At 54.5% G+C, this 22,649-nt stretch overlaps 8 protein-coding genes and 1 non-coding gene across 9 annotated transcripts; 4 read left to right on the plus strand and 5 right to left on the minus strand.

Annotated features, from left to right (window-relative positions):
- Positions 1-2,571: 2,571 nt before the first annotated feature.
- Positions 2,572-2,645, plus strand: GGS23DRAFT_t8. Its single transcript has one exon. It is a non-coding gene; the product is annotated as a tRNA-Ile (tRNA).
- Positions 2,646-4,235: 1,590 nt separating this feature from the next.
- On the plus strand, positions 4,236-6,263 carry GGS23DRAFT_171880 (DUF1546-domain-containing protein). The gene is made up of 2 exons (XM_051511563.1): positions 4,236-4,849; positions 4,912-6,263. Exons 1-2 carry the CDS (start codon positions 4,414-4,416, stop codon positions 5,928-5,930), a joined length of 1,455 nt encoding a protein of 484 aa, XP_051376045.1. The 5' UTR covers positions 4,236-4,413; the 3' UTR covers positions 5,931-6,263.
- Positions 6,264-6,652: 389 nt separating this feature from the next.
- On the minus strand, positions 6,653-7,463 carry GGS23DRAFT_592658 (succinate dehydrogenase cytochrome b560 subunit; the record flags this gene model as incomplete). Its single annotated transcript, XM_051517909.1, has 3 exons — positions 6,653-7,097; positions 7,164-7,251; positions 7,424-7,463. 3 exons carry the CDS (start codon positions 7,461-7,463, stop codon positions 6,653-6,655), a joined length of 573 nt encoding a protein of 190 aa, XP_051376046.1.
- Positions 7,464-8,519: 1,056 nt separating this feature from the next.
- GGS23DRAFT_171693 (uncharacterized protein) lies at positions 8,520-9,824 on the plus strand. Its single transcript, XM_051511562.1, has one exon. The coding sequence runs from the start codon at positions 8,847-8,849 to the stop codon at positions 9,738-9,740; it is 894 nt and encodes a 297-aa protein (XP_051376047.1). The 5' UTR covers positions 8,520-8,846; the 3' UTR covers positions 9,741-9,824.
- An 84-nt stretch (positions 9,825-9,908) lies between these two features.
- Positions 9,909-11,291, plus strand: GGS23DRAFT_592659 (uncharacterized protein; the record flags this gene model as incomplete). Its single annotated transcript, XM_051517910.1, has 1 exon — positions 9,909-11,291. One exon carries the CDS (start codon positions 9,909-9,911, stop codon positions 11,289-11,291), a length of 1,383 nt encoding a protein of 460 aa, XP_051376048.1.
- Positions 11,292-11,443: 152 nt separating this feature from the next.
- On the minus strand, positions 11,444-13,359 carry GGS23DRAFT_171917 (uncharacterized protein). Its single transcript, XM_051511564.1, has 3 exons — positions 12,518-13,359; positions 12,347-12,465; positions 11,444-12,230 (listed from the first exon to the last, which is right to left on the minus strand). Exons 1-3 carry the CDS (start codon positions 12,896-12,898, stop codon positions 11,597-11,599), a joined length of 1,134 nt encoding a protein of 377 aa, XP_051376049.1. The 5' UTR covers positions 12,899-13,359; the 3' UTR covers positions 11,444-11,596.
- Positions 13,283-15,888, minus strand: GGS23DRAFT_547872 (Adenosylhomocysteinase). The gene is made up of 5 exons (XM_051515116.1): positions 15,521-15,888; positions 15,345-15,411; positions 14,368-15,270; positions 13,863-14,298; positions 13,283-13,781 (listed from the first exon to the last, which is right to left on the minus strand). The coding sequence occupies exons 3-5, from the start codon at positions 15,266-15,268 to the stop codon at positions 13,769-13,771; spliced, it is 1,350 nt and encodes a 449-aa protein (XP_051376050.1). The 5' UTR covers positions 15,269-15,270; positions 15,345-15,411; positions 15,521-15,888; the 3' UTR covers positions 13,283-13,768.
- A 1,395-nt stretch (positions 15,889-17,283) lies between these two features.
- GGS23DRAFT_547878 (eukaryotic translation initiation factor 3 subunit 3) lies at positions 17,284-18,752 on the minus strand. The gene is made up of 3 exons (XM_051515117.1): positions 18,503-18,752; positions 17,940-18,409; positions 17,284-17,876 (listed from the first exon to the last, which is right to left on the minus strand). The coding sequence occupies exons 1-3, from the start codon at positions 18,554-18,556 to the stop codon at positions 17,315-17,317; spliced, it is 1,086 nt and encodes a 361-aa protein (XP_051376051.1). The 5' UTR covers positions 18,557-18,752; the 3' UTR covers positions 17,284-17,314.
- Positions 18,753-19,842: 1,090 nt separating this feature from the next.
- On the minus strand, positions 19,843-20,861 carry GGS23DRAFT_172085 (uncharacterized protein). Its single transcript, XM_051511565.1, has 2 exons — positions 20,262-20,861; positions 19,843-20,202 (listed from the first exon to the last, which is right to left on the minus strand). The coding sequence occupies exons 1-2, from the start codon at positions 20,735-20,737 to the stop codon at positions 19,992-19,994; spliced, it is 687 nt and encodes a 228-aa protein (XP_051376052.1). The 5' UTR covers positions 20,738-20,861; the 3' UTR covers positions 19,843-19,991.
- Positions 20,862-22,649: the final 1,788 nt, after the last annotated feature.

Here is a 22,649-nt window from a genome sequence, read left to right on the forward strand (position 1 = left end):
GAACTATATTATCGACTATAGTAAACGATCGCGATAGACTTTATTACGGACTTATTAATATTTAACGGTTACGATTTTATCTAGGTTATTATAAATCCCTTTATTAAGATAACGTACTTTATCCCGTTAAAAAAGGACGGTAAAAAGGCCGAAGACTTAATACCTATCTTTATACGTAGTTATTAACGGCTATATAGGATCTCCTTAGATATTATCTCCGACCGAAACTCGCGATTTACCTCCTATATATGAAAGGGCGTTTTAAAGCTCCTTAGCGTTAAGCCTAGAATAAGTACCGCTTTCTACCCTTAAACGGATAAATAAATAAAGAGACTTAATTAAATCTTAAAAGCATACCTACGCGCCTTCGTAAACTACGAGATAAGTAACTAGGAAAGCTTATTACCTACTACCGAATTTACCTATAATAATACCGCTTTAATAACTACCGGTATATTACCTTTCTACGCTAACTATAAGTAGTACCTAGCCGTATATAACCTCCCTTTAGGTACCCCTAAGAATCTAGAAAGTAACCTCTATACTTATTAAATAACTCGGGTATATAACGAGGCTAAGTAGCATTTAGAAAAAGCACGGTAACGGATAAAAGGATAAGTAAATAGATACCGAAAGAAGGAACCCCTTCTAGAAGTCGGATAGTTCGTTATATTAAACGCCCGTAATATTAAAACTAAACGTCCTATAAAAAAAATAGATAAAAAGATACTTAATTCCTTTAAGATCTAGAAGGTCGTTTCCCCTACCGCCGTAACTCTAATACTCCCGAAAGGCTAGCATATTTATAGTACCTTTTACGTATTCCTTATCGAATCTTACCGCGTTAGTAATTAGGAATTACCTAACCCTAACTAGGTCCTACGGAAGGTAGCTCCGATCGAAGTAGAAAACTACGAGGTAAATAAAGTACTAGATTCCGTAAGGACCGGAAAAGTTATTAGATACCTAATAAAGTAATAAGGATAACCGGCTAAGCGCTACTAGACTTAGGAACCGTAGGAGTACTTTACTACCGAAGAAGCGAAGGGAGCCGTTAAGTTATTTTACCTATAGAACCCTAATAAACCTACTAACCATCGGGCCTAGGTATTACGCTTAGGGACGAGCTCCTCCGAAGAAGGGAGATAATATTATACGGGAATAAAACCCTACGCTAACGGATTAGGCTATAAAGGTTAGGAGGATAATATCGGGTATTAAGGCCGTTACCTCGGCGACCTACTAAGGAAAGTCCTAGATAAGCTTCGGATAGCTTCGGTATTAAGGTATAAAGGTATAAAGGTACAAGGATACTTCCGGGTTATATTAGGACGAGAAGGGAACGTAGAACTTGGAAGAAGATAAGGACCTAAGAGACCCCCTATAGAATTATTAGTTAAATTAAACCTATTCTAAGCATATCCCCTTGTCATAATAACGGTGGTGATGGTAGCGGCAGTAGGAATCATCCTACTACCTACTACCCCCACGTCGACGCTACAAGCCTAGTAAGAGCGTGATACTAGGTTTCTAGCTTGGCCATAATTCGCTTTAGGTAAATATGCCTACCATCGAAGCTTGCGGGGTCATGTTCAAGTCCGTGTCGGTCTTAATCATTGCCGGAAATAGAGATTCCGAGCAACATGTAACCGTGATCTGAGGGGGTTCATTGGCAGGACGACGCATAGAGGCACCTGTGTTAGGTAGTTTACTGGAGGATGATGAGGGTTACCACCCTGTATAATGTAGGTTCAAGTGTGGATGGTGAGAATACCTAAAGGCAGGTAAATGCGAGACCTAGGCATATAAATTAGGTACCTACTTATCCGAAACCCTACAAGGGCTAGCCGCACCGCACAACTACAATAGTTAGCTTCGCCCTCTAGGATATAATTACCTACCTCCTAAGGTATTTATGTAGGTAGGTACCTTTAAGGCAATTATCTCGCCATTTCCCTCGATATCGGATTTTCGGCAGACCTTTAGGTTGCTCAGTCCCTATGAGACAATCGGTCGCTGATAAGAATAAGAATATCTGGGTGTACGTGTGAGACACCCGGGACGAGGCCCCGGGGAATGTCAGTTGCAGGCACGGAGGGCGAACTCGGGACAGTGGCTATGGACCTCGGTATACTCTTCGCCCCGGACCGAGATCTCTTCCGGTGAGCATTACGACGTAGGGGCTGGTGATTACCGGTAGGCTCTGCCAGCTAAATAGGCGTCTTGAGGATAGGGGTAAGGTGACAGCATGCCGGTAACCTACTTATACCTAAGAGTTCGTCGGCGGAAGGAATATCGCAAAATTATATTACCACAGCTGCACCACGCCGCTGCACAGCCAGAACCATCACCGGTGAGATGTCATAGGTAGGGCTGTGATTGGACGACGCAGCTCGACTCCTACGGGCTCCGAGCTTCACAGCGATTGGCCAATCTGGTCATCGCGCACTACCTAACTACCTAGTAGGTAATGCCCGGTGCTCAGATAGCAAGTGTCCACTTGATCGCTTACAGAAGCTTGGCTTCGCAACCGGCGCGTTCACGCCTCTCTATTCCGCAGCGGCAGAGAAAGGTCCCATAGCTCAGTTGGTTAGAGCGTCGTACTAATAATGCGAAGGCCGAGAGTTCGACCCTCTCTGGGACCAGCTCTTTTTCAACCCTCCGGGGTTGCTTTTTTGGGCCGGAATCGACAGAACCGTCTATGTGATCTGGCGGTGGTTTGGTACTTGGAGGATAATACCATCAGAAGTTGACAATGCGTTGACTCGACGAGCCTACATGGCCCTGTATGTAGGTATGTAGGTACTCGCACACCATCCTTGCCCCACGTGTTATGGGGATAACAGTCCGTAAAGGTCTCAATTATCTCGTCAATTTACGTGATTTTTTTTCCTTTTTAAGGCGAGTTCCAAAGTTCTCCTCGACCCTCATTGATACTCTAACTACCTATACGTAGGTACATAGGTATATAATCGGTCGGATTAGCCTCATACCCGATCCATATGCGCCGCTAAGATTATTAAAAGAGATGGGGAAATCTTGATATTCATAACACGATCCCTACCTAGGTATAAGGAAATGACCTTTCAGCCTGGAACTTAATTCTACTTTTTTTCATCGTCGTCCCATAACTGCTTTATCAGTAGAGGGGGAAAGGGAGAGGGGCGCATGTGTCTTGGAACGATTGTGTAGTTAAAGCAGACTAACCCGATGAGAATTCTTCTTCCTCGGAAGGTGTATGGTGCGAGGATTACGTGATCGACCAACGATGAGGTAAGCTAGGCAGTACTAGGGGGTGTCTTTAGCAAGTGTCTGGCGCTGCTTATTCAATTCGCTGGTGCCGGTCCCGGTGAGCCCCACACCGCCCAATCCGAGGCTGAACCTGCATCTGATGTCTCAACTCCCTCCAAAGCATCAGCAGCCTCGCCAGTCTCGTCGCGTTCGACAGCTTCGCGTCAGCCACGAATACTTACATTCCTACGTCAACGCGGCCGACAACTTCCTGCAATTCTTCTTCTACGTCACAACGCATCACGGGCATTCGTAGGCAATTGAGAGCAACCACTTTCTCATAGTCCTATCCCCGTTCCCCTCGAAACTACCGATAGGCGGCCGACCTCGAATACGCCGCGACGCAGTCATCGACGCACCTCATTCACCCGTGGGCTGCGCACTGGCTAGCCGACGAGAAGGCCCCCTCGAGTCTTTTGGGCAACCGAAAACCCTTCCTCGATTCCGCTCCACCGATTGTCTACTATCGCCCCAAGATTCGGACTGTGTCAACACGGGGTAACGGACGACGTGCCCGCCGGGGAAGAATAAGCAATACAGCAAACTGATGCCCAAAGCGAACGGGACCGTGGCTGCGTCATCGCCGAAGGAAACGAGAGTCCCATCCCGACCAGTGTGCGGATGCTCGGGAGGCCTGCGTAATTTCCACCTAGATCGGCCGGTTCCCCTCACGACGTCTTTTGCAATCTCCGGGCACGACGCTTTCCCCTGAAGTTTCTGGTATCTACCTAGGAGACATATAAGGAAGCCTACTCCCTACGCCTCGCCTCTTTTATTCCGTCGAGCAGTTGGGCAACGCCTATTGCCACACCCACCATTATTCACCTGTGAGCTGCCCACCATGTCGATAGCTAACCTCCCACAGGGTAGTTGGTTATCCCCATCCTTGATATACCAACCTTTCGTCTCCTAATTTGCAACAGATTTTTGTTACGCGTCCGATCCTCTCTCTTCGGCCTCGCTCCGCAGCTCTTTTCAACCCCATCGGCGAGACCTCGATTTTAACCATCAGGCCCCGAGGCTTACCTCTCCCGACTGTCTCTGCTAGTGTGCTTGGTTTGTGTACATCAAATTCTAGCTCCTTGCTGGACTGCTGTTTCTGCGAGCAAGTAGTCAGTCACGATGGCAGCAAATAAGGACGCTCGCGGCCCCGCCCACGATCCCGCTACCAAGGCACAGATCCACGAACAACGCCTCCTCTGGAATCCTGAAAACGTCAAAGATGTCGCAGAGTCTGTCGGCATCTCCAATATCGGCGACGAGCCGTTACGTACGCTCTCCCAGGATGTCGAATATCGCATTGGCCAGATACTCGTCGAAGCTCTTCGGTTTATGCGGCTTGCCAAACGCACCACGATGACGGTCCAAGATGTGTCCCAAGCGGCCCGGGTTCTTGATGTAGAGCCGTTGTATGGGTACGACTCTACCCGACCGCTTAGATATGGGGAAGCTAGTTTGGGTCCACAGCCGCTGTTCTACATCGAAGACGAAGAAGTCGACTTCGAGAAATTGATCAATGCGCCGCTACCAAAGATACCGCGAGATATGCACTTTAGCAGTAAGTATCATGAGGCTCCACTATGACGGAGAGCTCTGGACAAGTCCTGACCGCATCTATAGAACACTGGCTGGCCGTTGAAGGTGTCCAGCCTGTCGTCGTCCAGAACCCCACCACGGCGGAGTCGCGGTCACAAGACCTGCTACCCAAGGGTCCCGGCGCTAACCCTGCACTTGCTGCTCTGTCCGGGCAGGACAATCCCAACTTTCGGCCCGCCGTCAGACACGTCATCACGCGGGAACAGACTCTCTATTTCGAGAAGATTCAAGCGGGCTTAATGGACGACAGTTCCGATATCGAGGTTCAACGACTGCGGGAGGCCGTCTTGGAATCTGTCAGCTCTGAGCCCGGCATCCATCAACTCGTCCCATACTTCGTCAACTTCATCTCAAACCAAGTCACCCACCGACTCGACAGCCTCTTTGTTCTGCGTCAGATGATGGAGCTTACGAACGCATTAATTAACAACGAGTCTCTCTTTCTGGCGCCGTACGCCAGTTCGCTATGCGCCCCCGTGCTCACGTGTATGCTCGGCCGCAAGGTCGGGCCGGAGAACGGAGTCGAGGCTCTGAAGGAGCAGTACCTACTACGAGAGTTCTCGGCGACGCTGGTAGGGCAGATCGCGCGTAAGTACTCTCCGCATAATAAGATTCTGCGGCCGAAGCTGGTGCGGACCTGCCTCAAGAACCTGCTTAACCCGACATTCCCGCCGGCGGTGTGGTTCGGGGCGGTCCAGGGGCTGGTGGCGGCTGGCGGGGCGGACGTGGTCAAGATGCTGCTACTGCAACACCTCAAGGACTTCGAGGCAGCGATGCTGGCGCCGCTACGGGAGCGGGGCGACGCGACAAGCCGCACCGAGTACGAAGCGCTGGTGGGCGCGATCCTCAAGGCGATCCGGCTATTGGCCGACGACGACGGGGGCGCGGCCGCCCCTGTGGTCAACGGCATGAACGGCTACACCAACGAGAGCGAGGCCGCCCAGGTGAAGGCCTTCTTAGGCGACGTCATCGGCGAGCGAGTCGTCCAGCTCGGCGACCACAAGCTAAACCAGGTCGTGCTGGACGCCAGGAACTTTAGCTAAAACCCTGGATTGGGGGGGTTGGGGGGATAGTGGACGGACCTAGCCAGCGGTGCTGGGGGGAGGAGGGGAGAGCGATTTGACGTTTTCCGAACCGCACACGGATTTTGGGAGGTAGGTGTCTCGAGGCGGATGATACCCCATTGATAAAGACAAAAATGGATTATTTTATCTTAAGGCGTTTCTGGACCTGCAACTACGGGCGGTGCTTGCAGAGGAGAGAAGGACAGGTATCGCGGCGGGTAATTGATCGAAGGACCTTTGTCCACTGGCCACCGGCCTCTGGGCTGACCGGTCCGTGCTGGGTGGCCGGCATCACTTATAGAAACGAAAGAAAGAAAGAAAAAAATCATAGATAGGTGTGCTGCATTCCGAGTGACGTTTAAGTATGTGTGAATCTTGGATAATTTCTTCCGACACTCCTCGTTACGGGGACCCATGCATCTAGGGCAGGGCGAGTGGCCCGCAGAATAGCCAGCGTCTTCATCCCGAAAAGTTTTTTTTTGTCCTCTTCCGCGCCTAGTCTACATGTTTCAGCAATCTTAGCCAAGATAGCTGCGAGGTGGGTATCTTCCCGATACACCCCTCTATCCAGGCTCATCCCATATGCCCACTTCTTTCCCATCCGTCCACCCTGAGCCCGGCAGAAGACCGTTCGACTTGATCGGATGGCGACGGACTTGGGGGAGGGCAGGGAGGGGGGGGGTTCATCGAATCGAGCCGTATCAGATAAAGATGACGGCGGCGAGAGAGGCGACCAGGCTGACGCCGAGGACAAGGTTACTAGTCTTGTTGATGGTGGGGCGCTGGAAGCCGATGGCGAAGTCCCAGACGAGGTGGCGGATGCCGTTGGCGAGGTGGAAGAAGAAGGGCCAGGCGGCGAGGAGCTTGAGGGTGCCGAAGAGGGCGGGGGGCAGGGCGGCGGCGGCGGCGGCGAGCGTGGCGGACTCGAGGTGCCAGCCGGTCAGCGGCGCGGCCAGGTACGCGAGCGAGAAGGCGTACAACCCCGCGCTCATCACCTGGCCCGTCACGCGCGTCCAGATCGACGCGCCGAACCACGTCTGCGCGTAGTCGTACACGCCCAGGTGCGGCGACACCGGCCGCCGGAGCCGCTGCGCGGCCAGGAGCGACTGCGCGTCCGTCGGGGTGAGCTTCTGCGTCGAGGCGACTCTGCGGGCGCGGACGGGTGGGTTAGCTCTGGGGGGGGGGGGGGGGGGTCGGGTTCGGGCTCGTTACCTGATCTGCGAGGTCATGACGCTTGCCGCCAGGGCGAGGCGGGGGACGTTCTGGGGGAGGAGGAGGGCGTTGGGCTGCCTGGCGGCGACTGTTTGTCTCATCGAGAGAGTTAGCGACCTCAATCTTTCACATGTGGGGGTTTTCCCACGGTCCCCGGCTCGGAGGAGGCCCGTTCGCGGGGTGCTCATAGGCATCACGGAGCTACAACAGCCGCCGAGCTGATCGGCGGCGAGTAGTAGGGTAGGGTGGCAGCTGCCTACCTTGCCGCAGGGCCCGCAGGCCAACTCTCTGTGTGCTCATCGTGCTCTTTCGGGACCGAGGGAAAAGTATGCGTGGCGTGAGTGCGCAGCTCTGTTCGGTCCACCACGCCGTGGCTGCGATGGATCGGCTCGCAAATGATACCCAGCTAGATGAGGGAAGAGACGAGACGTGGGGCTCGAGCGCAGGAGCGGCTGGTCGATTGGCGAGCGCGGGCAGGTGAAGTCGAGGGCGACGACGACGGGGATGCGGGATGAGGAATGGGGATAATAGGCGGAATGATGGAGGGCGTCGATTCTGTCCAATCCCGGCCGCTATCCTCGGCTCTCGGCTGGGCCAATCGGACGGGCGATGATGGATGGATGCTGACCATTACCTACATCAGGTACTTGGGTACCTACCTATATCAGGTACCTCTTGTGCTTCCAGGTACCTACGTATTTTATCTCGTGCCCCTCTCTGGAGCCATTACATCACCTGCACAATCTACACGTGATCTCATCCACGTGATGACATGGTTCGTGCCACGACATCTCATCGGGCGAGATAAAAATAATGCACGAACTCTGCGGCCTTCTTTCTTTCCTCTCTTCTCCCCCAGATAGCACAGAGCGCCCAGACTGGCGATGCCCTTTTCCCCCATAGGACATCGCATAACGTCGGAGGCGGCATTCCGCTGCCGTGGGTGCCTCTCAGAGCAACTATTCTTGGGAAAGAAGGATCCGTCGTTAATCTCGACGTCGAGCTGTTCGCCGTCTCGACGCCGTTTCATTTTGAGATCCACATACGCAGGCCCGCCGCGGTACTGTCGATCCGGAGGTAGCTGACGGGCTAGGGGGGCACCTACCGAGGCATCTGCCTGAGTAGCACGATGCCCACGGCATGTATACACATCAGGAGCAGCAGTGGAAGTGGCCTCGCTGCACGGGCACAATACCCCGGCGCATCAAAGCCTTACTCATCGCAATGCTGGAGCTGCAAGGTGGCATGCGATTGAATTGCAATTGTATCAGCACGCATCTGCCACAGCTACCATGTTTGCGATCCCACATACCTAGGTAGTTTAGATATACTCGCACTGGTCCCAGGTATCGCAGGCTCCACCGGCAATGGTAGTAGGTCAAGGGGGAGGGGACGCAACCAGGAAAAGGAAGCACACGGCAGAGGGCCTTGAGGGTGGACTTTCGGGGAGTCGCCGGAGGGGAGCAAACACAACTATATAGGAAATTCAATACCGGGCAGGCTCATTTCCAAGGTAGGCGATCGATGCCGCGATGCCGCGATACGTAAAGGGGTGACAACATAACCTCCTACCTAGCCGTAAACAGGCAACCTACCTGGGTACGCGTCCAAGGTGTCTGCTATGCTGCCTCGAGCGCCTCGGTATGCAGATACGGAGATCGACCAGGCACTCAGCCCGGGGTTATGCAAGCAGCGGGTGAGCTTGTCTCCCTTCCTCCCTCCCTCTCTCCCTCTCTCCCTCTCTCCCTCTCTCCCTCTCTCCCTCTCTCCCTCTCTCCCTCTCTCCCTCTCTCCCTCTCTCCCTCTCTCCCTCTCTCCCTCTCTCCCTCTCTCCCTCTCTCCCTCTCTCCCTCTCTCCCTCTCTCCCTCTCTCCCTCTCTCCCTCTCTCCCTCTCTCCCTCTCTCCCTCTCTCCCTCTCTCCCTCTCTCCCTCTCTCCCTCTCTCCCTCTCTCCCTCCATCCATCGGGTGTCTATCTCTCCGTCTTGATCCCACCTGCCTCCGGCCTGGCTTGGTTTCTTGGTCTCGCCTCAGGTGCTTCGGTTCCGCACTCATATCTACCGAGCCTAGACCTCGCCCCCTCCGTCTCTCGATTCTGGACCGAGATCATATCGTATTCTCGTATTCTCTACGTTGTTATTCTTCTAGGGCTACACTTCTACTACTTCACGTTAAGTCAACAGGGCGAAGTCCCGCCACTCGTTGTTACGACAGAGCTCATTCTAGTCTCCCACCATCCCCCGGCACTAGGTTGTCTCTGTCACACCATTTACATTTCTTGCGATTCTTCTCGAATCCTCTTCCCGGTTGCTTGGGGACCGAGGCCATTCTCCTTGGGTTACATTCGACTTTTTGGGAGCCTGCCATCAAGTGCCCGTCCCCATCACCAGCCTTCTGCCCACCTGGGAACCTCCCACTCCATACCTCGGGTATACGGCCGCAAGCGTTGCGACAATTTCACGCGCATACCGCTCCAATACTGAGTTGTCTTCTTCCCTGCAGGCTCTATTCAACCGCTAGTGCCAAGGTAAGATATCCGCACATCGGACTCCTGTTGTGGCGTTTGTTCATATGTTGACACCTTAATCCTTCGTAGACATAGTACGGTGACTCCACGTGTCAGAATACGGAACACTCCGCCCACCACGATCACCCATTATTAGCTCCAGATCCTTTATCGACAGAGGCTGTCGGGAGACAGATTCCTGATCTCAGCAGCACCGTCGGAAGGCCTTCCTCGACGAGCATGGATGAAGCATCCGGGACAACGGCCGAGAAGGCCACCAGTACGGACGTGTTTTCAGGAAATCACTCAAACCTAGAAACAAACCAACCTATGCCTAAAAACAGCATGGGTTCATTCTCTCGTCCGGACAACAAATACACTCGGGGGAAATCCGAGAAAAACCCTAAACCACCCCCCACACCACAGTTTTCCTTTATCCTCCCCTATAAGGCCACGTCGGCACAGCTACCACAGCGCCCTATAAAAACCCATATAGGCCTTGAGCTCCCTCTAGATAAGATCCCGGTTAGACCCAAGCCAGCCAAACTCGAAAGTCCCTCCCAATCCTCAGAACACGACGACCTGCCCGGTGAGAACAAAAAGCTCCAAGCCAAGATCACACACCTCACAACCATGATGTCGACCACAGAGGATGACCTCGCCCTCCGCAATGAGGAGCTCGTTGGAGCCAAGTCTGAGCTAGCCGCCAAAGATAGAGAAATAAGAAGCCTCAAGTTTGAAGTCCTAATTTTAAAGAGGCGGCTAAACGATACCCTCCCCATCTTGAAGGATCTGTCCCGCCAGTGTCAGGACCTTGTCCAAGACAAGTCAATGGAAATTAAAGAGCACAAGCTTCGAATCGCAACTTTGGAGAAGCAGCTGGACGATACCACCCTAATGCGCGACGAGGTAGACCTCAGGGGTAGGGTGATTGATCACTTTGATCACTTGCAAAGTGAAATCACAGATATGAAACGTTCCATCGATGGCGGCCTGATCAAGGTCTCTCAGATTTACGGTCCCGATGGCACCGCCGAGGCTTTTAAAATCGAGACTAAGGAGAGCATGGACTCCAGACCGGCTCTCAAGTCAGAGCTTGGGAAGACTCTCGACGTGAACGCAAGGGAGCAGAAGCCGATTACCCCGAGCCCCCAACACAACCACCGCCCGCCCTGCATACGCGATCAAAGAATCCCAGACCATAGGCCAAGCGTTCGTGAGAGGAGACAAACCACAACCACGGGAAAAGATCCCGAATCTGCACCAAGAGCACCGGAGCTAGATGGGGGTGGGGGTGGCGAAGATTGTATCAGTGTCAAGGGTGAGGGGGGCCGGGGGGCGCTGGTGGATGCGTTGCCCGGGTTCGACCGCAAGCTTTGGGAGGTGTATAAATGCCAGAATCCGAACCGGGAGGGAGAATTCCTGCACAGAGTATTCCTGAACAGATTCTCCAGATTGAACCCGGCCCCCCCACCGCCCCTCAGAAGGAGAGGTATCAATGGTTTTAGAGACGCTGATGGAAAGAATGGAGAGTCAATCGGCGCCGCGGCTGAGCCCAAGCCATCCGAGGTCTCGGGTAGGGGCTTACACCCCCCGTCAGTTGCCGGCGGAGTCGACATTTAAAAGGAGCTGTCGGGAGACAACTAGATCTAGCGGCGCTTGTCCGTCCGACCCGGCGATCCGAACACAGCTCCTCTATAGCCGCGCATAGCTGGGTGTTGCTACCGGAACCCCATCCCAGAAGTTTCCAGCGGCATGCGAGTACGGCAGATCCTCGCGCTGTGACGGTGGTGGGCTCCTACATTCTTGTTGCTTTCTTTTCTTCCTCGTCTCTCATTCTACGGCTTAGGAATTTTAATAGAGATATTGAGACGAGAGCGAACATGGCGATGAATGGGACGAAAAGTAGGCGGGATAAGGCTGTATACCTAAGTTATCCCTTGAACCACTTTCTTTAAGAGAGCGTCGATGAGCGAGGAGGTGGCAGAAGGGGCTAGGGCGGGAGGAGTAGCTGTAGACAAGTATAGCGGGGGCAAGTAATACGATTTCATCTCGGGACATTCTCTGTTATAAAGCGGCGTGGCTTCTAGGTATAGGGAACTCCGGAAGCGAAGAAAAGTTTTAATAAACCCCTCATACACTCCGAGAATATCTTTCCTTGAACCCTCCGCCCGCGCCCCAGTGTCCTCTTTCTCCAACCTTCTAATCCTCCTCACTAACAGTCCCACGGTAAGCGGACCAATGATGGTACAGAGCACTATGGCCCAAGTGATGATGAGGAACATCGCAGACACTTCCTCGTCTTCGCCCCCTGATTCATATTCGTTCCGGAAGATACCCTTACTCTCGGCGAGCGACGAGATAAGAAAACCAAGCTCCCCACGTGCAATCATAGCGAAGGACAAGATCCCCGCCGGATACAGAGACAGAGGCTTCGTGGGCGATTTAAGAACCGTTGCCTTGTACCTCTCCCCTCTGCCACTAGGCTCTACCGCAGTATCTGGGCCGCGTACCCGTGAACCGGATGTCTCCTCTGCGGCCACAGTTGTTTCGCGGGATTCCCTTGGTTCGTGATTAGTCTGGCTGCAGTGGCTCTCGCGCATGATAATGCCGCATGCGGACGACGTAAAGCCCGTAATCCTTCGGCCTATACTCCGTCCGGATACAGGGAAACGAACCAGCCAGAGGCCGCAGAGAAACTTTGCCGAGTGCCATGAGCAGGCTTATAGATCATGCCGCGCCAGACGACTTCCCCTGAAAACATCTCGGAGACGGGGATCGAGAATCCGATCGACGCCTACTAGAGAATTAGTCACCTTTCCTTCGTTTCTAGGAAGGGCCAAACGTACAAAGAAGAACGGCTTGAACGCCCGCTCGGTAGCCTGATAATAATAATGATCATAAACATTGAAAGAGGGCATATGTAAAGGCTGGGTTTCCCCCGTGGGGGCAATTGGAGTTTTGACTCGGACCGTGGGTATTTGTCGGTTGTTGGGTTGTAATAGTTGGCTCATTCGCAATAGTTTCGGCGGTAGCGGGTGCGGACGGCATGGCTGGAGAGGAAGACTGAGCTTCTCTTCGTTCCACCAACTGACCACGACTCCCGCGATATAAGCAGCAAGCAGCACGGAGGCTCCAGCATAGGCAGCTGCAACAACGAGGGCAAGTAGAACGGCGGTCTGAATCAAGAATGACCCCTGCCTTGTGTGCAATGCCGCGATACATCGCATCTCGCTACCCGAAACTCGGCGTGCTCCCAATCGCTTCAGAAGCGGGCGCAGACCGTAGCGACAGGCTGCGGGAGCCTCCCAGCCACCCACCTACCTGGTACCTTCGTGTCGACTTTGCCCACCGGAAGCTGAGAACTAATGCCACCGTAGACGGGTCCAGCCAACAGGCCAATATCTTCCGACGAGCTACATAGGTAGAGCCTAGTACGCGAGCGAGGCCTGACGATTTCTCGGCTTCAATGCCGGATCACCCCCTCCCTCAACTATTACCGTCGCGCACCCGCCTAGGGGTTTTCGGGAACGGCAAGGCGTCGTTGGATACGCGAAGGTGGTAGTGGGTAAGAAGTACCGCATGTCACAAGTGCAGCAGACAGTTCACTCGAGATCAGCGAGAACGACATTCGGCCATGCTCCATCCACAAAACCCACATTGTCGGGTCTCTATTCTCTCCCCATCATCTCTCTATCCGAATCCGGTTGACGGATGCATGCACCACCAGCTTATGGCTCTAAAGTGTAGCTGCTGTGTAGGTATATACCAAGGCTGACCGTAGCCGACGGCCTGTAAAAAAAAAAACGATCTCAGAACGCCATGAGGGGAATCATGCACACAAAAATGCCAACGCCGTTTTTTGTTGAAAAAATGTCTGACCCGCCGCCGGCACCCCTGGTTCCTGTTTTTTTGGTTCGCCTCATTCCCCGTTTCATTTCCCCGTTTGCCAGTTTGATGCGTAGACCCATGCTTGTTGAAGAAACACAGACTAGCCCCGTCCACTTGCGGGAGCTTAGTGAGTTCTGATTAAAAAACTCGTATGTGTGCACCATGTTGATGGCCGTGCACGTCGAAGTAGGTCATGTACAGGAAAGAAATTAGTATCGGTAGCTGCGTGACAGAGTTAGCAAGACGATACGCATACTCTGCATGATTGGCAGAGGAGAGGAAGGGAGGGAGGCGGGAACGTACTGGTCGCTCTTGAAGGGACCCTCGAGTTCCAGTCCGAGGTACTCGCCCTGGACCTTGGTGAGCGTGGTGAGCTCGGCATTGACGTGCGAAAGGTGCAGCCTGGCAACCTCCTCATCGAGGATCTTGGGAAGCACGAAGACACCGACGGGCAGCTCTTCCGCCTTGGCGAAGGCAGCGTACTTCTGGCCGAAGGCCTTGTCCCGGGCCTTGTACAACATGATCTGAGCCAGAACTTGGTTGCTGAAAGAGCAAGACATGACGAAGGAAGAGTGGCCGGTGGCACAGCCGAGATTGACCAGTCTGCCCTCGGCCAGAAGGATGATGTGTCGGCCGCTGGCCATGAGGTAACGGTCGACCTGAGGCTTGATGTTCTGAACGCTCTTGGCGTTCTTCTTGAGCCAGGCAACGTCAATTTCGATATCGAAGTGGCCGATGTCTAGTCTATCTGTTAGTCACGAGCGACACTACCGAGACAACACCGAGGGCGGGGACGGGGGGCACGTACTGCAGACGATGGCGTCGTTGGGCATGGCCTCGAAGTGATGGCCAACCAGGATATCTCGGCAGCCAGTGGTGGTGACGAAGATCTGGCCGACAGAGGCGGCCTTATCCATGGTGGTAACCTGGAAACCAGCCACGGCAGCCTGGAGGGCGTTGATGGGGTCCACCTCCGTAACGAGGACGCGAGCGCCCATTCCGTGCAGGGCCATAGCACAGCCCTTGCCGACATCACCGAAACCGGCGACGACAGCGATCTTACCCGCGATCATGACATCGGTAGCACGCTTGATACCGTCGATCAAGGACTCACGGCAGCCGTAGAGGTTGTCGAATTTGCTCTTGGTGACGCTGTCATTGACGTTGATGGCAGGGACGAGGAGGGTGTTGTTCTTCAACATGCGGTACAGGTGGTGGACACCGGTGGTGGTTTCTTCCGACACGCCGAAGCACTCCTTGAGCTGCTCGGGGTAGTTGTTGTGGACGAGGTGGGTCAGGTCACCACCGTCGTCGAGAATCAGGTTCAGCTTCTTGCCGTCCTTGAAAGCGGACAGCTGCTGCTCCAAGCACCAGTTGTACTCCTCCTCGGTCTCGCCCTTCCAGGCAAAGACGGGGACACCGGCGGCGGCAATGGCGGCGGCGGCGTGGTCTTGGGTGGAGAAGATGTTGCAGGAAGTCCAGGTGACCTCAGCACCGAGAGCTACTAACGTCTCGATCAAGACGGCGGTCTGGATGGTCATGTGCAGGCAACCGGCGATACGGGCACCGGCGAGGGGTTGGTCTGCGGCATATTTCTTTCGGATAGCCATCAAACCAGGCATCTCGTTCTCGGCTAGCTCGATCTCCTTGCGGCCGAAGGCGGCGAGCGAGAGGTCGGCGACCTTGAACTTGGAGGCGGGAGCAGCCATTGCTAGAACGTCTGTCAGCGGATCCGTAGTAGACACCTCTCGAGGCCGGGCTCCGTACGGGACAGCAAACACTTACTGATTGGAGGGAAGGGCGGTGTGAGGAGGGAACGTAGGACGAGGGCGTCGAGGACGTAAGCAGCAGACTGCACCAGGCGGGGTTAGTAGTTGCAAGTATACGCAGATAGGGCGACGTAGCCCAGAACAGGTTGAAGCAGGAGGCGAGGACAGTAGAGGTTGAGCTTTATCACTTACGACGAAGATGCCTGGCGAGGGAGGATGAAGATGATGAATTGCGGGAAGGGTGAAGGAGGAGAGGGAGCGGAAGAAGAGAAGGGGCCGGAGAGGGGAGAGGTATAAAAAAAAAAAAACAGAGACGGCCTGACAAACTCGGACTCCTGGTAGGTACCTAAGGTAGGTAAGTATGAGGTAGTGGGTACCTGCGACGTAGGAGGGGCTCGAGGTCCGATCCAGGGACTAGTGGCGTATCGGGGTACACGTAGGGACGGGCGTGGGTTGCCCGAAGCGGAGGTAGCGGGTACACGGAGCCGGCCATGTAGGCGGTACCTCGTAGAGAAGCTGGAGGTTTATCTCCTCTTCCTTCGAGGACCGCCTGAGGATGCAGGTAAGCAAGGTACGGAGTTAGCGAGGTCCAACAATGTGTCGGGCATATAAGGTCCACGGTGGGATCCCAGTGGAACCTACGGGGCAAACCCTTGAGCCTGTGGACAGGTGCGGACGTGTACCGGTTGGCGCAACAGGTACCAGCACATCGGCGCCGAACAGGTAACGTGGCGGCCGGAAAGTGGCTGCGACAGTACCTGCGAAGCTGGCCGACGTCGGGTACACTCGGCGGCCGATGTACATGCTCTCTTCCATCATTCACTCCTCCGGCCCAGGGAGTCGACCCCTCCAACCCCTCCCTCTTCTCTCGTCTCAACCTCCCAACTGCGCCCGCCCGCCAAATTTCGCTGGCGCGGCACCGGCTCATTGGCTGCTGGCTCCGGTGCTGACGGCTGCGGCTAATCCGCTTCCGGCCTAGAGGATCCGGTCCCTGAAAATTGCCCCTCACTTGCCCACTCGGCAAATCTATTCGCGCTTCCTTGCGAATTCAGTTACTCCGTATCTTCGCGAGCCCGTGCATGTGGCTTCGGACCTCTCTCTTCCCTTTGCCTATCCTCTCCTCCCTCGTTTCTACTCATATGTACAGATTCTCCTCTGCTCTCCTTTTCCCTCTGCGCCTTTTCGGAGACGGTTTCTCTGCAGGTAAGCTCTAGCGGGGTGTTTATGCGCGGCGGCTTACGTAACCTTGTGTGCAACACACCCGATAACATTCCGTCGAGGTACCTGCCTGAGAGGTCACCTAAGATATACCTAGGTACGCTACCTGCCTGGCTGTACCCGATACCTACACCCAACAGTGTGCGTGTGCATCGGAGCCGTCAAGGTCCTAACGGATCCTTCCAATGCAAGGTGATACCTAGGTTCCGCACCTTGCTAGCTTACTGAGGCATTATCTAAGCTCCTCCCCATGGAAAACATCGCTCCTGAGGCATAGAACGGCCTTGAACACGTACTACATGGTTACTACATAGTTTACCCTACGGTTTCTATTTCCTAACTTAAGCATAGTTGAGGGAGTCTGAACAGCACCTAAAGGCTCAAGCAGCTGTACACGATAAGGAAGTAAGACTCTTTGCGCTTGGCCTCTCTGCGTGACCAACAAACTGCCCGTATCGATTTAGTCTATACCAGTATCCAATCTTTCGTCGGCGTCACCACCATCGCCTTAGGAATGGAACTGATGAGAATTTTCTATTCTCCCCGAGCCCCGCCATATAGATTTTGTTTTGCTTTTCTCTAGCATGTCTTTCGGCCAGCGATAGAGTGGGGCGCCATGGCATTGTAAGCAGTTGATAGAATTTAACTCTATAGATGCCCGAAACCCCTAACAACGCCCCCAGACGCCAAACCCCATGCATGCCCATCAAGATCCCGATCACGTAGAGCCGCCGCTCCCCCCCCCCCCCCCCCTTCGCTAGCGATCGCTTATTCCGGCAAGAGATTCCCTCTGACGGCAAACATCTTGGCGCTGACATTGGCCGTGAAACCGTCGATCTGCTTGCTGTACTGTTCGACTTGCTTCGCATTGAGCATACCTTCCAGTCGGCTGGGCTCTTGGGGAAGCTTGAAGATTCGCTGCCAGTCGTCTTCCGGCAGCGGCTGCTGCTTGGCCGCAGCGCGTGCCGCGTTCTCGGCCTTGCGCTTGGTCTGCCACGCTGTAATCTTAGCCTGCTCCCGGGTAAGCTGCCGCTGGTAGTATTGGTGGTTGTTGAGCTCGGTGTAGTGCGACTCTATACTTTCGAGCAGGAGGTCGCATGTCTTCTCGAGGAAGGGATCTATGGAGAGGTCTAGGATGTCTGTGGACGGGTGGAGAGGCATCTTGATAGGGTCGCGCTCCAGATCGGAGAGGGAGGTGGGCAATGGGAGGTCGCCGGCCGTAGGAGCGGCGGGGAGCTGGTGGAGGAAGGAAGTCAGGAGGTGCGAGTTGTGGACCTCGATCGGAAATTCGACGAGGGTGTCCTTGAAGGAGAGCTTTGACTTTTGCAAGCTACATTGGCATGTTAATGCTCTATTCCGCCTCTAGCAAGCTCTGCATTGGGTTATATCTGACCTTTCAGTTGTGAATTTCCCCTCCTTGAACGCCGCCATGAACTTCGGCGTCAGCTTGAACGCGCGTAGGCTTAGCGCGCCTTGTGAGCTTCGACTAACGTCGTGCACCAGGGCCACCGTGTGCTCGTTCTCGCGCTGGTAGTGGTATTGGTTCTCGATGAAGCTAGAATTGACGAAGTTGCCCATGGTGGCGCTGACGTACCAGCCCACGTTATTGGCGTCGACATTGACCTCCTTGAGATGGCGGATCATTTCGTTCTGGTAGACGATGTTCGCCTTCGCGCGGGGCGCGGCCGCGGCGATGGCCGAGGCGTCATTCTGGTGACTGCCTTCGACGTTGGCCACGTCGACGGTAGGGAATGGGAAGGTGTTCGTGACCTCGAGGACTCCCTCCTTATCCATACCCACAATGGACCCCGTCGCGGTCGTGGGGAAGCTGGTCGAACAGTGCTTAACAATCTTCATAACCACCTACACAACAAGCGCAACCGTAGGTCAGTTTTGGCAGTGGCTTCGAGAGTTGGCGGAGGCATGGAGGGGTAAATTTGGTGACGGGTTACTCACCAGGGCCTCGACCCGAACCGCCTTAAACGGCACATCTTTGAGGGATTCGACCATGGTCGTAGCTAGGTTATCGCCTAGATATTTATTCCTCTCTTGGGCTTCGTGGGTGGTTTGCGGGTAGCGAGGTCGGGCGTGGTTGTGCGCGGATGACGATGATGATACGCGGCGATCCAGCGAGGCGAGTCGAGGCGAGTCTTTCCGATTTTGTGCGCTTTTGGTGGGATGGATGGCGATGCGATTTTCTGTGGGTTGCAAATTCGGGCGGGGGGATGCGGCAGAATTTCCCTACCTATAGGCAGCAGTACTTGGGTACATAATCACGTTTCATCCATGCTTACTACGCACCTAAGTTACCTAAGGTATAACGCTGAGCCTCGGGTTGATGCACAACTGTTGTGGGTCCCCGCCACCCTATTCACTGCCAACGGCACCTTAGGAGATAAGCCAATATTCGCTGTAAGAGGGACCCATAAAAGGAGCTGTATATGAACTTGTCAATTAGCAGTTGGCTCCTAGCTATCTCCCCAATAGATCAGGCCCAGGTTCAGCATCCCAAGATTCGCATACTAGTTGATTACTAACTGGTGTCGTGGGATCACAGGAAGCGGACCAGCCAAAACGCACACTGTCGTGTCGCTACATCGGTTATACGCGTAAACGTGTAAACGCATCGTGCCCTCGGCTAACCACATAGAGAGCCCTATCCTGGCTGGCGTCGGCATCGAGTGCCTGGGTTGGTGAAGCAGCCAGCCTACATCCCACTCGGAACCCCCACGCCCTGTTGTCATTTGCCATGGCGACATTCCGCAAATAAAACATATATAAAGAGCCTCAAGGCAACGTCGTCCGTTCCCAGTTTTCGAGTCCTCTGCCATGCGCAGTATTCCCTGGTCTCCTCTGCTCGAGACTGGCCCTGTCTCCCGACAACGGCTGGCCGCCCGGAGTCGGATTGACTTATCGATCTTGAGACCTACAGGGTCGCCAAGCTTTACGGGCTACGACAGCAGTGCTGTCTATGTACCTCCCTCCCTCCCTTCCCTGCCTCTCCCTCTCTTACTCTCTGCTCTGCCGTGGGAACAACACATATACGATAGTCTCGTCACCGGTCCATCCTCGATTGGGAGAGGGAGGCCGATCCTCCGATACGCAGATCCATCATCGCTCTCTCTATCCCCCCCCCCTTTTTTTTAAAATAAAAAAAATACTTTTTTTCTTTTCTCACTAGCTCTATCTGTCTCCCTCTATCTCGACGACCCGCGTCCCGGTTCTATAGTCTATCACCCTCTTCATCAATCGTGGAAAAAACAGCCGATAACCGACACCCTGCTGGCAATGAAAAGCACAAGATAAAAAGCAGTCAGATATGGATGGCCCCGTCTACCCCCAGGGACTGATCCCATTCGCCGAAGCCGTCGCCTCTATCTCGGACACGGGAGAGCGAAGCGGACTGGGAGGCCAGCAGCTTGCAGCCAAGTGCAACCCTACTGCCTCATTCCCAGTCTATAATATCCCAGCTCCGCACGTCGTCTCGAATGATAAGCCTATGCCGGTCTATCTTCCAATGCGAGTATAACGACCGGGCTGCCCCGGCCGCCTTCCGATGTGCCGGGCCGACTCCCCCCTTTATCGCGTGTTCCTGCGACTTCCACAGGCAGGTCGCCAAGTTTCTGCCGTCCTTATCGGGGCTTCCAAACCAGTATCTGGAAGGCCGTTAGTGCGCTGTGCCTCTGATCAGAGGCGGAGCGGACGCTGCACCTACTTGAGGAACCCCCCGCTAGCTGTCGCTTCTGCATGGGCGGCCTTGTCTAGCACGCCCAAGTCCTCGTATACCGTGGTCGGCGGGATCTGCGATCGAAAGGCCACGACGAAGAAGGAAGTCTCCTTCCATTGGTGACCATGCTGTTGCGCGAGCCGTGCCAGCTCCTCGATGATCTCCTGCCAATTGAAGATGTCGATGTAAGGGGCGGTGGCATAGTCCGGCCGGAGACATGTCATGCCAGCGAGCGCCCGAGCGAGCAGTGCGTTCTCGGCATCCAGACTTCTCAAGTCGAGAAGGTGCTCCCGTTCGCCATATGGCGAGACAACCAGGAAGTGGTTCTCGTCATGTGTGAAGATGTCGAGCGTATCTCTCCCAGGCGTGTTTACCTCTCGGGTCGAGATCTCTATGGGCGCCTTTTCTTGCGGGACCACAGACAAGGGCCCTGGGCGGTGTGGCGACACTTGCTCGACGGCCATTTTGGGACGATTTAGACACAGGGTGAGCTCTACGCGGTTGGGAGTCGACCAGAGGACCGAGGTGTCGGCCTGCGTATACAAGTTGGAGATCGGGGCGCGGCTTGCTGTCTGGAGAAAGCTGGGAGGAAGGGCAACTGATCCAGAGCAGGCAGCGAGCCAGGCTTTATGAGCGGACGGATTCTAGGGTCCCAGTGATACCTATCGGCTTGGCCGTGGGCAGCGGGAGGGAGTGCCGGCTCAAATGGACGATGAGGGAGACAATCACTACCACGTTGGCTGCACAGGTGGGAGAGGTGCTAAGTTACCATCTGGCAGCGGTATGGCGAGCGGGCCCAGCCGCATTGCATGATAAAGGTAGTGTGTTCCACGTGCGTGTAGGAGCAGAGGGAGGAAGATACGAGTGTGTGTGCGTGTGCGAGTGTCGGTGTTGGCCAGCAGCTTCCATCACTGTGGGCTGGTGAAAGACCACTGGGTCATTGTTCCCTCTCGGATAAGATCGCGCCATCCCGCGAAGCGCTGACACCACCACCCGCAAGCATTTAGCCAGGTAGCACGAATCCGATGCCAAAACGTGCCAAAGATTGCGAATCCTGTGGCTAATAAGACTATGGCGATGTAATTCCCGGGTACTTGGATATAGACTTGTTGTTGTTGTGCTATTGGCTTGGTTGGCGTGGTTTTGCTGTGTGACTCGTCTCTCTCATCTTCTCTCGGCCCATCTTTTGCTACTCTCCCTTGTGTTGATTATGTGTATTCCTCCCCTCCCATCCTCCTCTCCCTTTTCTCTAGTTGTCTACTACTTTTTTTTTTTTTCCTTTTCTTATAAAGACAATGGAGACACCGGCGGAGAAAAGGAAAAGAGGACAGGAGCAGATGGAGGAGAGAGGAGAAGAGGGAAAATGACCGATATCTCTCACCCCGGTCTCATGGCAAAGGGACACGAGGGGGCCAGAGAAGTCTAATCAATCGGCATACGCGTACAACTACACATACAACACACATATCACACATCCCACGCATATGTACACCTTCGCACACACATGTCCGTCCCGCTTGTCTATCAATCTGTCACAAGCCAACCGAAGCGGCGTGCGTGCGTGCGTCGCAGCGCAGCGCAACGCATAACTTATTCATGCGGCCTCGATCTCGATAGATAACGTGCTCAATCTGCCCAGAAGGGTATGTGTATACCACCTAGGTATATATCATAATCATATACAAATATATCCTGAGCTGCCGTCGTGGTGGCATTGACAAATCGGTGTCCGTCGGGCCAGCCCTTTAGCCCGGCCTAACACGGTGAGTGCGAGTCTGCAATGCGCCGCCGTAGCCGTCCAAGAAGTGGTGTGGCTTGCTGCTGGACGACCAGCACGGCGCAGAGCACAACATGGATCGGTGATGAATCACCTGCATCTATCACGAACCTGCGGCTTCGGCATGTCGTATGTGGCCTCGGGGAGTGGAGGGGTGTGGCTTATCCGTCCCGACTGCCGAGCCAATGCGACGTCCTATCACCCCTCGCCGCCTCAACCCAGAGGGCATTGCGGATATGCCTACGACGACCTGCTCGCCCGTTCCTTCGATAGGCTCGAGATAATGCGATACGCTGGTGGAAGCACGAGCATTGCCACCGCTGAGATTATCCATCAGACGAGTCCGGCCCCGACTGTCGTATGTGCATCCATACTTGAGGGGCGGCTTCGCGAGAGGAACCGAAGAGGCATGATTTTTTTTGGTTTCCTTTTCTTTTTGGGGGAGGGAAGGGGGGCCGATGCCGGGAGGATGGATGACTCGGGGAGGCTTCGCAACGGTTCACCCATGTCGTGTTAATCTGGACCAATCCGCTTGATTTGTCCTGGTTGAGCAAGGAAATCCCATCTTCGCGGGACCAGGCTGTTGGAGCCGCGAAGGC

Source organism: Durotheca rogersii (genome assembly GCF_024521655.1).
Source record: "Durotheca rogersii strain YMJ 92031201 chromosome Unknown GGS23scaffold_2, whole genome shotgun sequence".
Classification (NCBI taxonomy): domain Eukaryota; kingdom Fungi; phylum Ascomycota; class Sordariomycetes; order Xylariales; family Xylariaceae; genus Durotheca; species Durotheca rogersii.

Excerpts from the sequence above, each read along its gene's own strand:
- GGS23DRAFT_171880 (XM_051511563.1), top strand. The coding sequence starts at position 4,414 with ATGGCAGCAAATAAGGACGCTCGCGGCCCCGCCCACGATCCCGCTACC. Across the intron at positions 4,850-4,911 it reads GCGAGATATGCACTTTAGCA|AACACTGGCTGGCCGTTGAA; the intron begins GTAAGTATCATG and ends CCGCATCTATAG.
- GGS23DRAFT_171693 (XM_051511562.1), top strand. The coding sequence starts at position 8,847 with ATGCAAGCAGCGGGTGAGCTTGTCTCCCTTCCTCCCTCCCTCTCTCCC.
- GGS23DRAFT_171917 (XM_051511564.1), bottom strand. The coding sequence starts at position 12,898 with ATGCGATGTATCGCGGCATTGCACACAAGGCAGGGGTCATTCTTGATT. Across the intron at positions 12,466-12,517 it reads CGTTCAAGCCGTTCTTCTTT|GCGTCGATCGGATTCTCGAT; the intron begins GTACGTTTGGCC and ends ATTCTCTAGTAG. Across the intron at positions 12,231-12,346 it reads TTCTCTGCGGCCTCTGGCTG|GGAATCCCGCGAAACAACTG; the intron begins GTTCGTTTCCCT and ends TCACGAACCAAG.
- GGS23DRAFT_547872 (XM_051515116.1), bottom strand. The coding sequence starts at position 15,268 with ATGGCTGCTCCCGCCTCCAAGTTCAAGGTCGCCGACCTCTCGCTCGCC. Across the intron at positions 14,299-14,367 it reads CAACGACGCCATCGTCTGCA|ACATCGGCCACTTCGATATC; the intron begins GTACGTGCCCCC and ends CAGATAGACTAG.
- GGS23DRAFT_547878 (XM_051515117.1), bottom strand. The coding sequence starts at position 18,556 with ATGGTCGAATCCCTCAAAGATGTGCCGTTTAAGGCGGTTCGGGTCGAG. Across the intron at positions 18,410-18,502 it reads CGGTTCGGGTCGAGGCCCTG|GTGGTTATGAAGATTGTTAA; the intron begins GTGAGTAACCCG and ends CTTGTTGTGTAG. Across the intron at positions 17,877-17,939 it reads GGGAAATTCACAACTGAAAG|CTTGCAAAAGTCAAAGCTCT; the intron begins GTCAGATATAAC and ends ATGCCAATGTAG.
- GGS23DRAFT_172085 (XM_051511565.1), bottom strand. The coding sequence starts at position 20,737 with ATGGCCGTCGAGCAAGTGTCGCCACACCGCCCAGGGCCCTTGTCTGTG. Across the intron at positions 20,203-20,261 it reads GCTAGCGGGGGGTTCCTCAA|ATACTGGTTTGGAAGCCCCG; the intron begins GTAGGTGCAGCG and ends ACGGCCTTCCAG.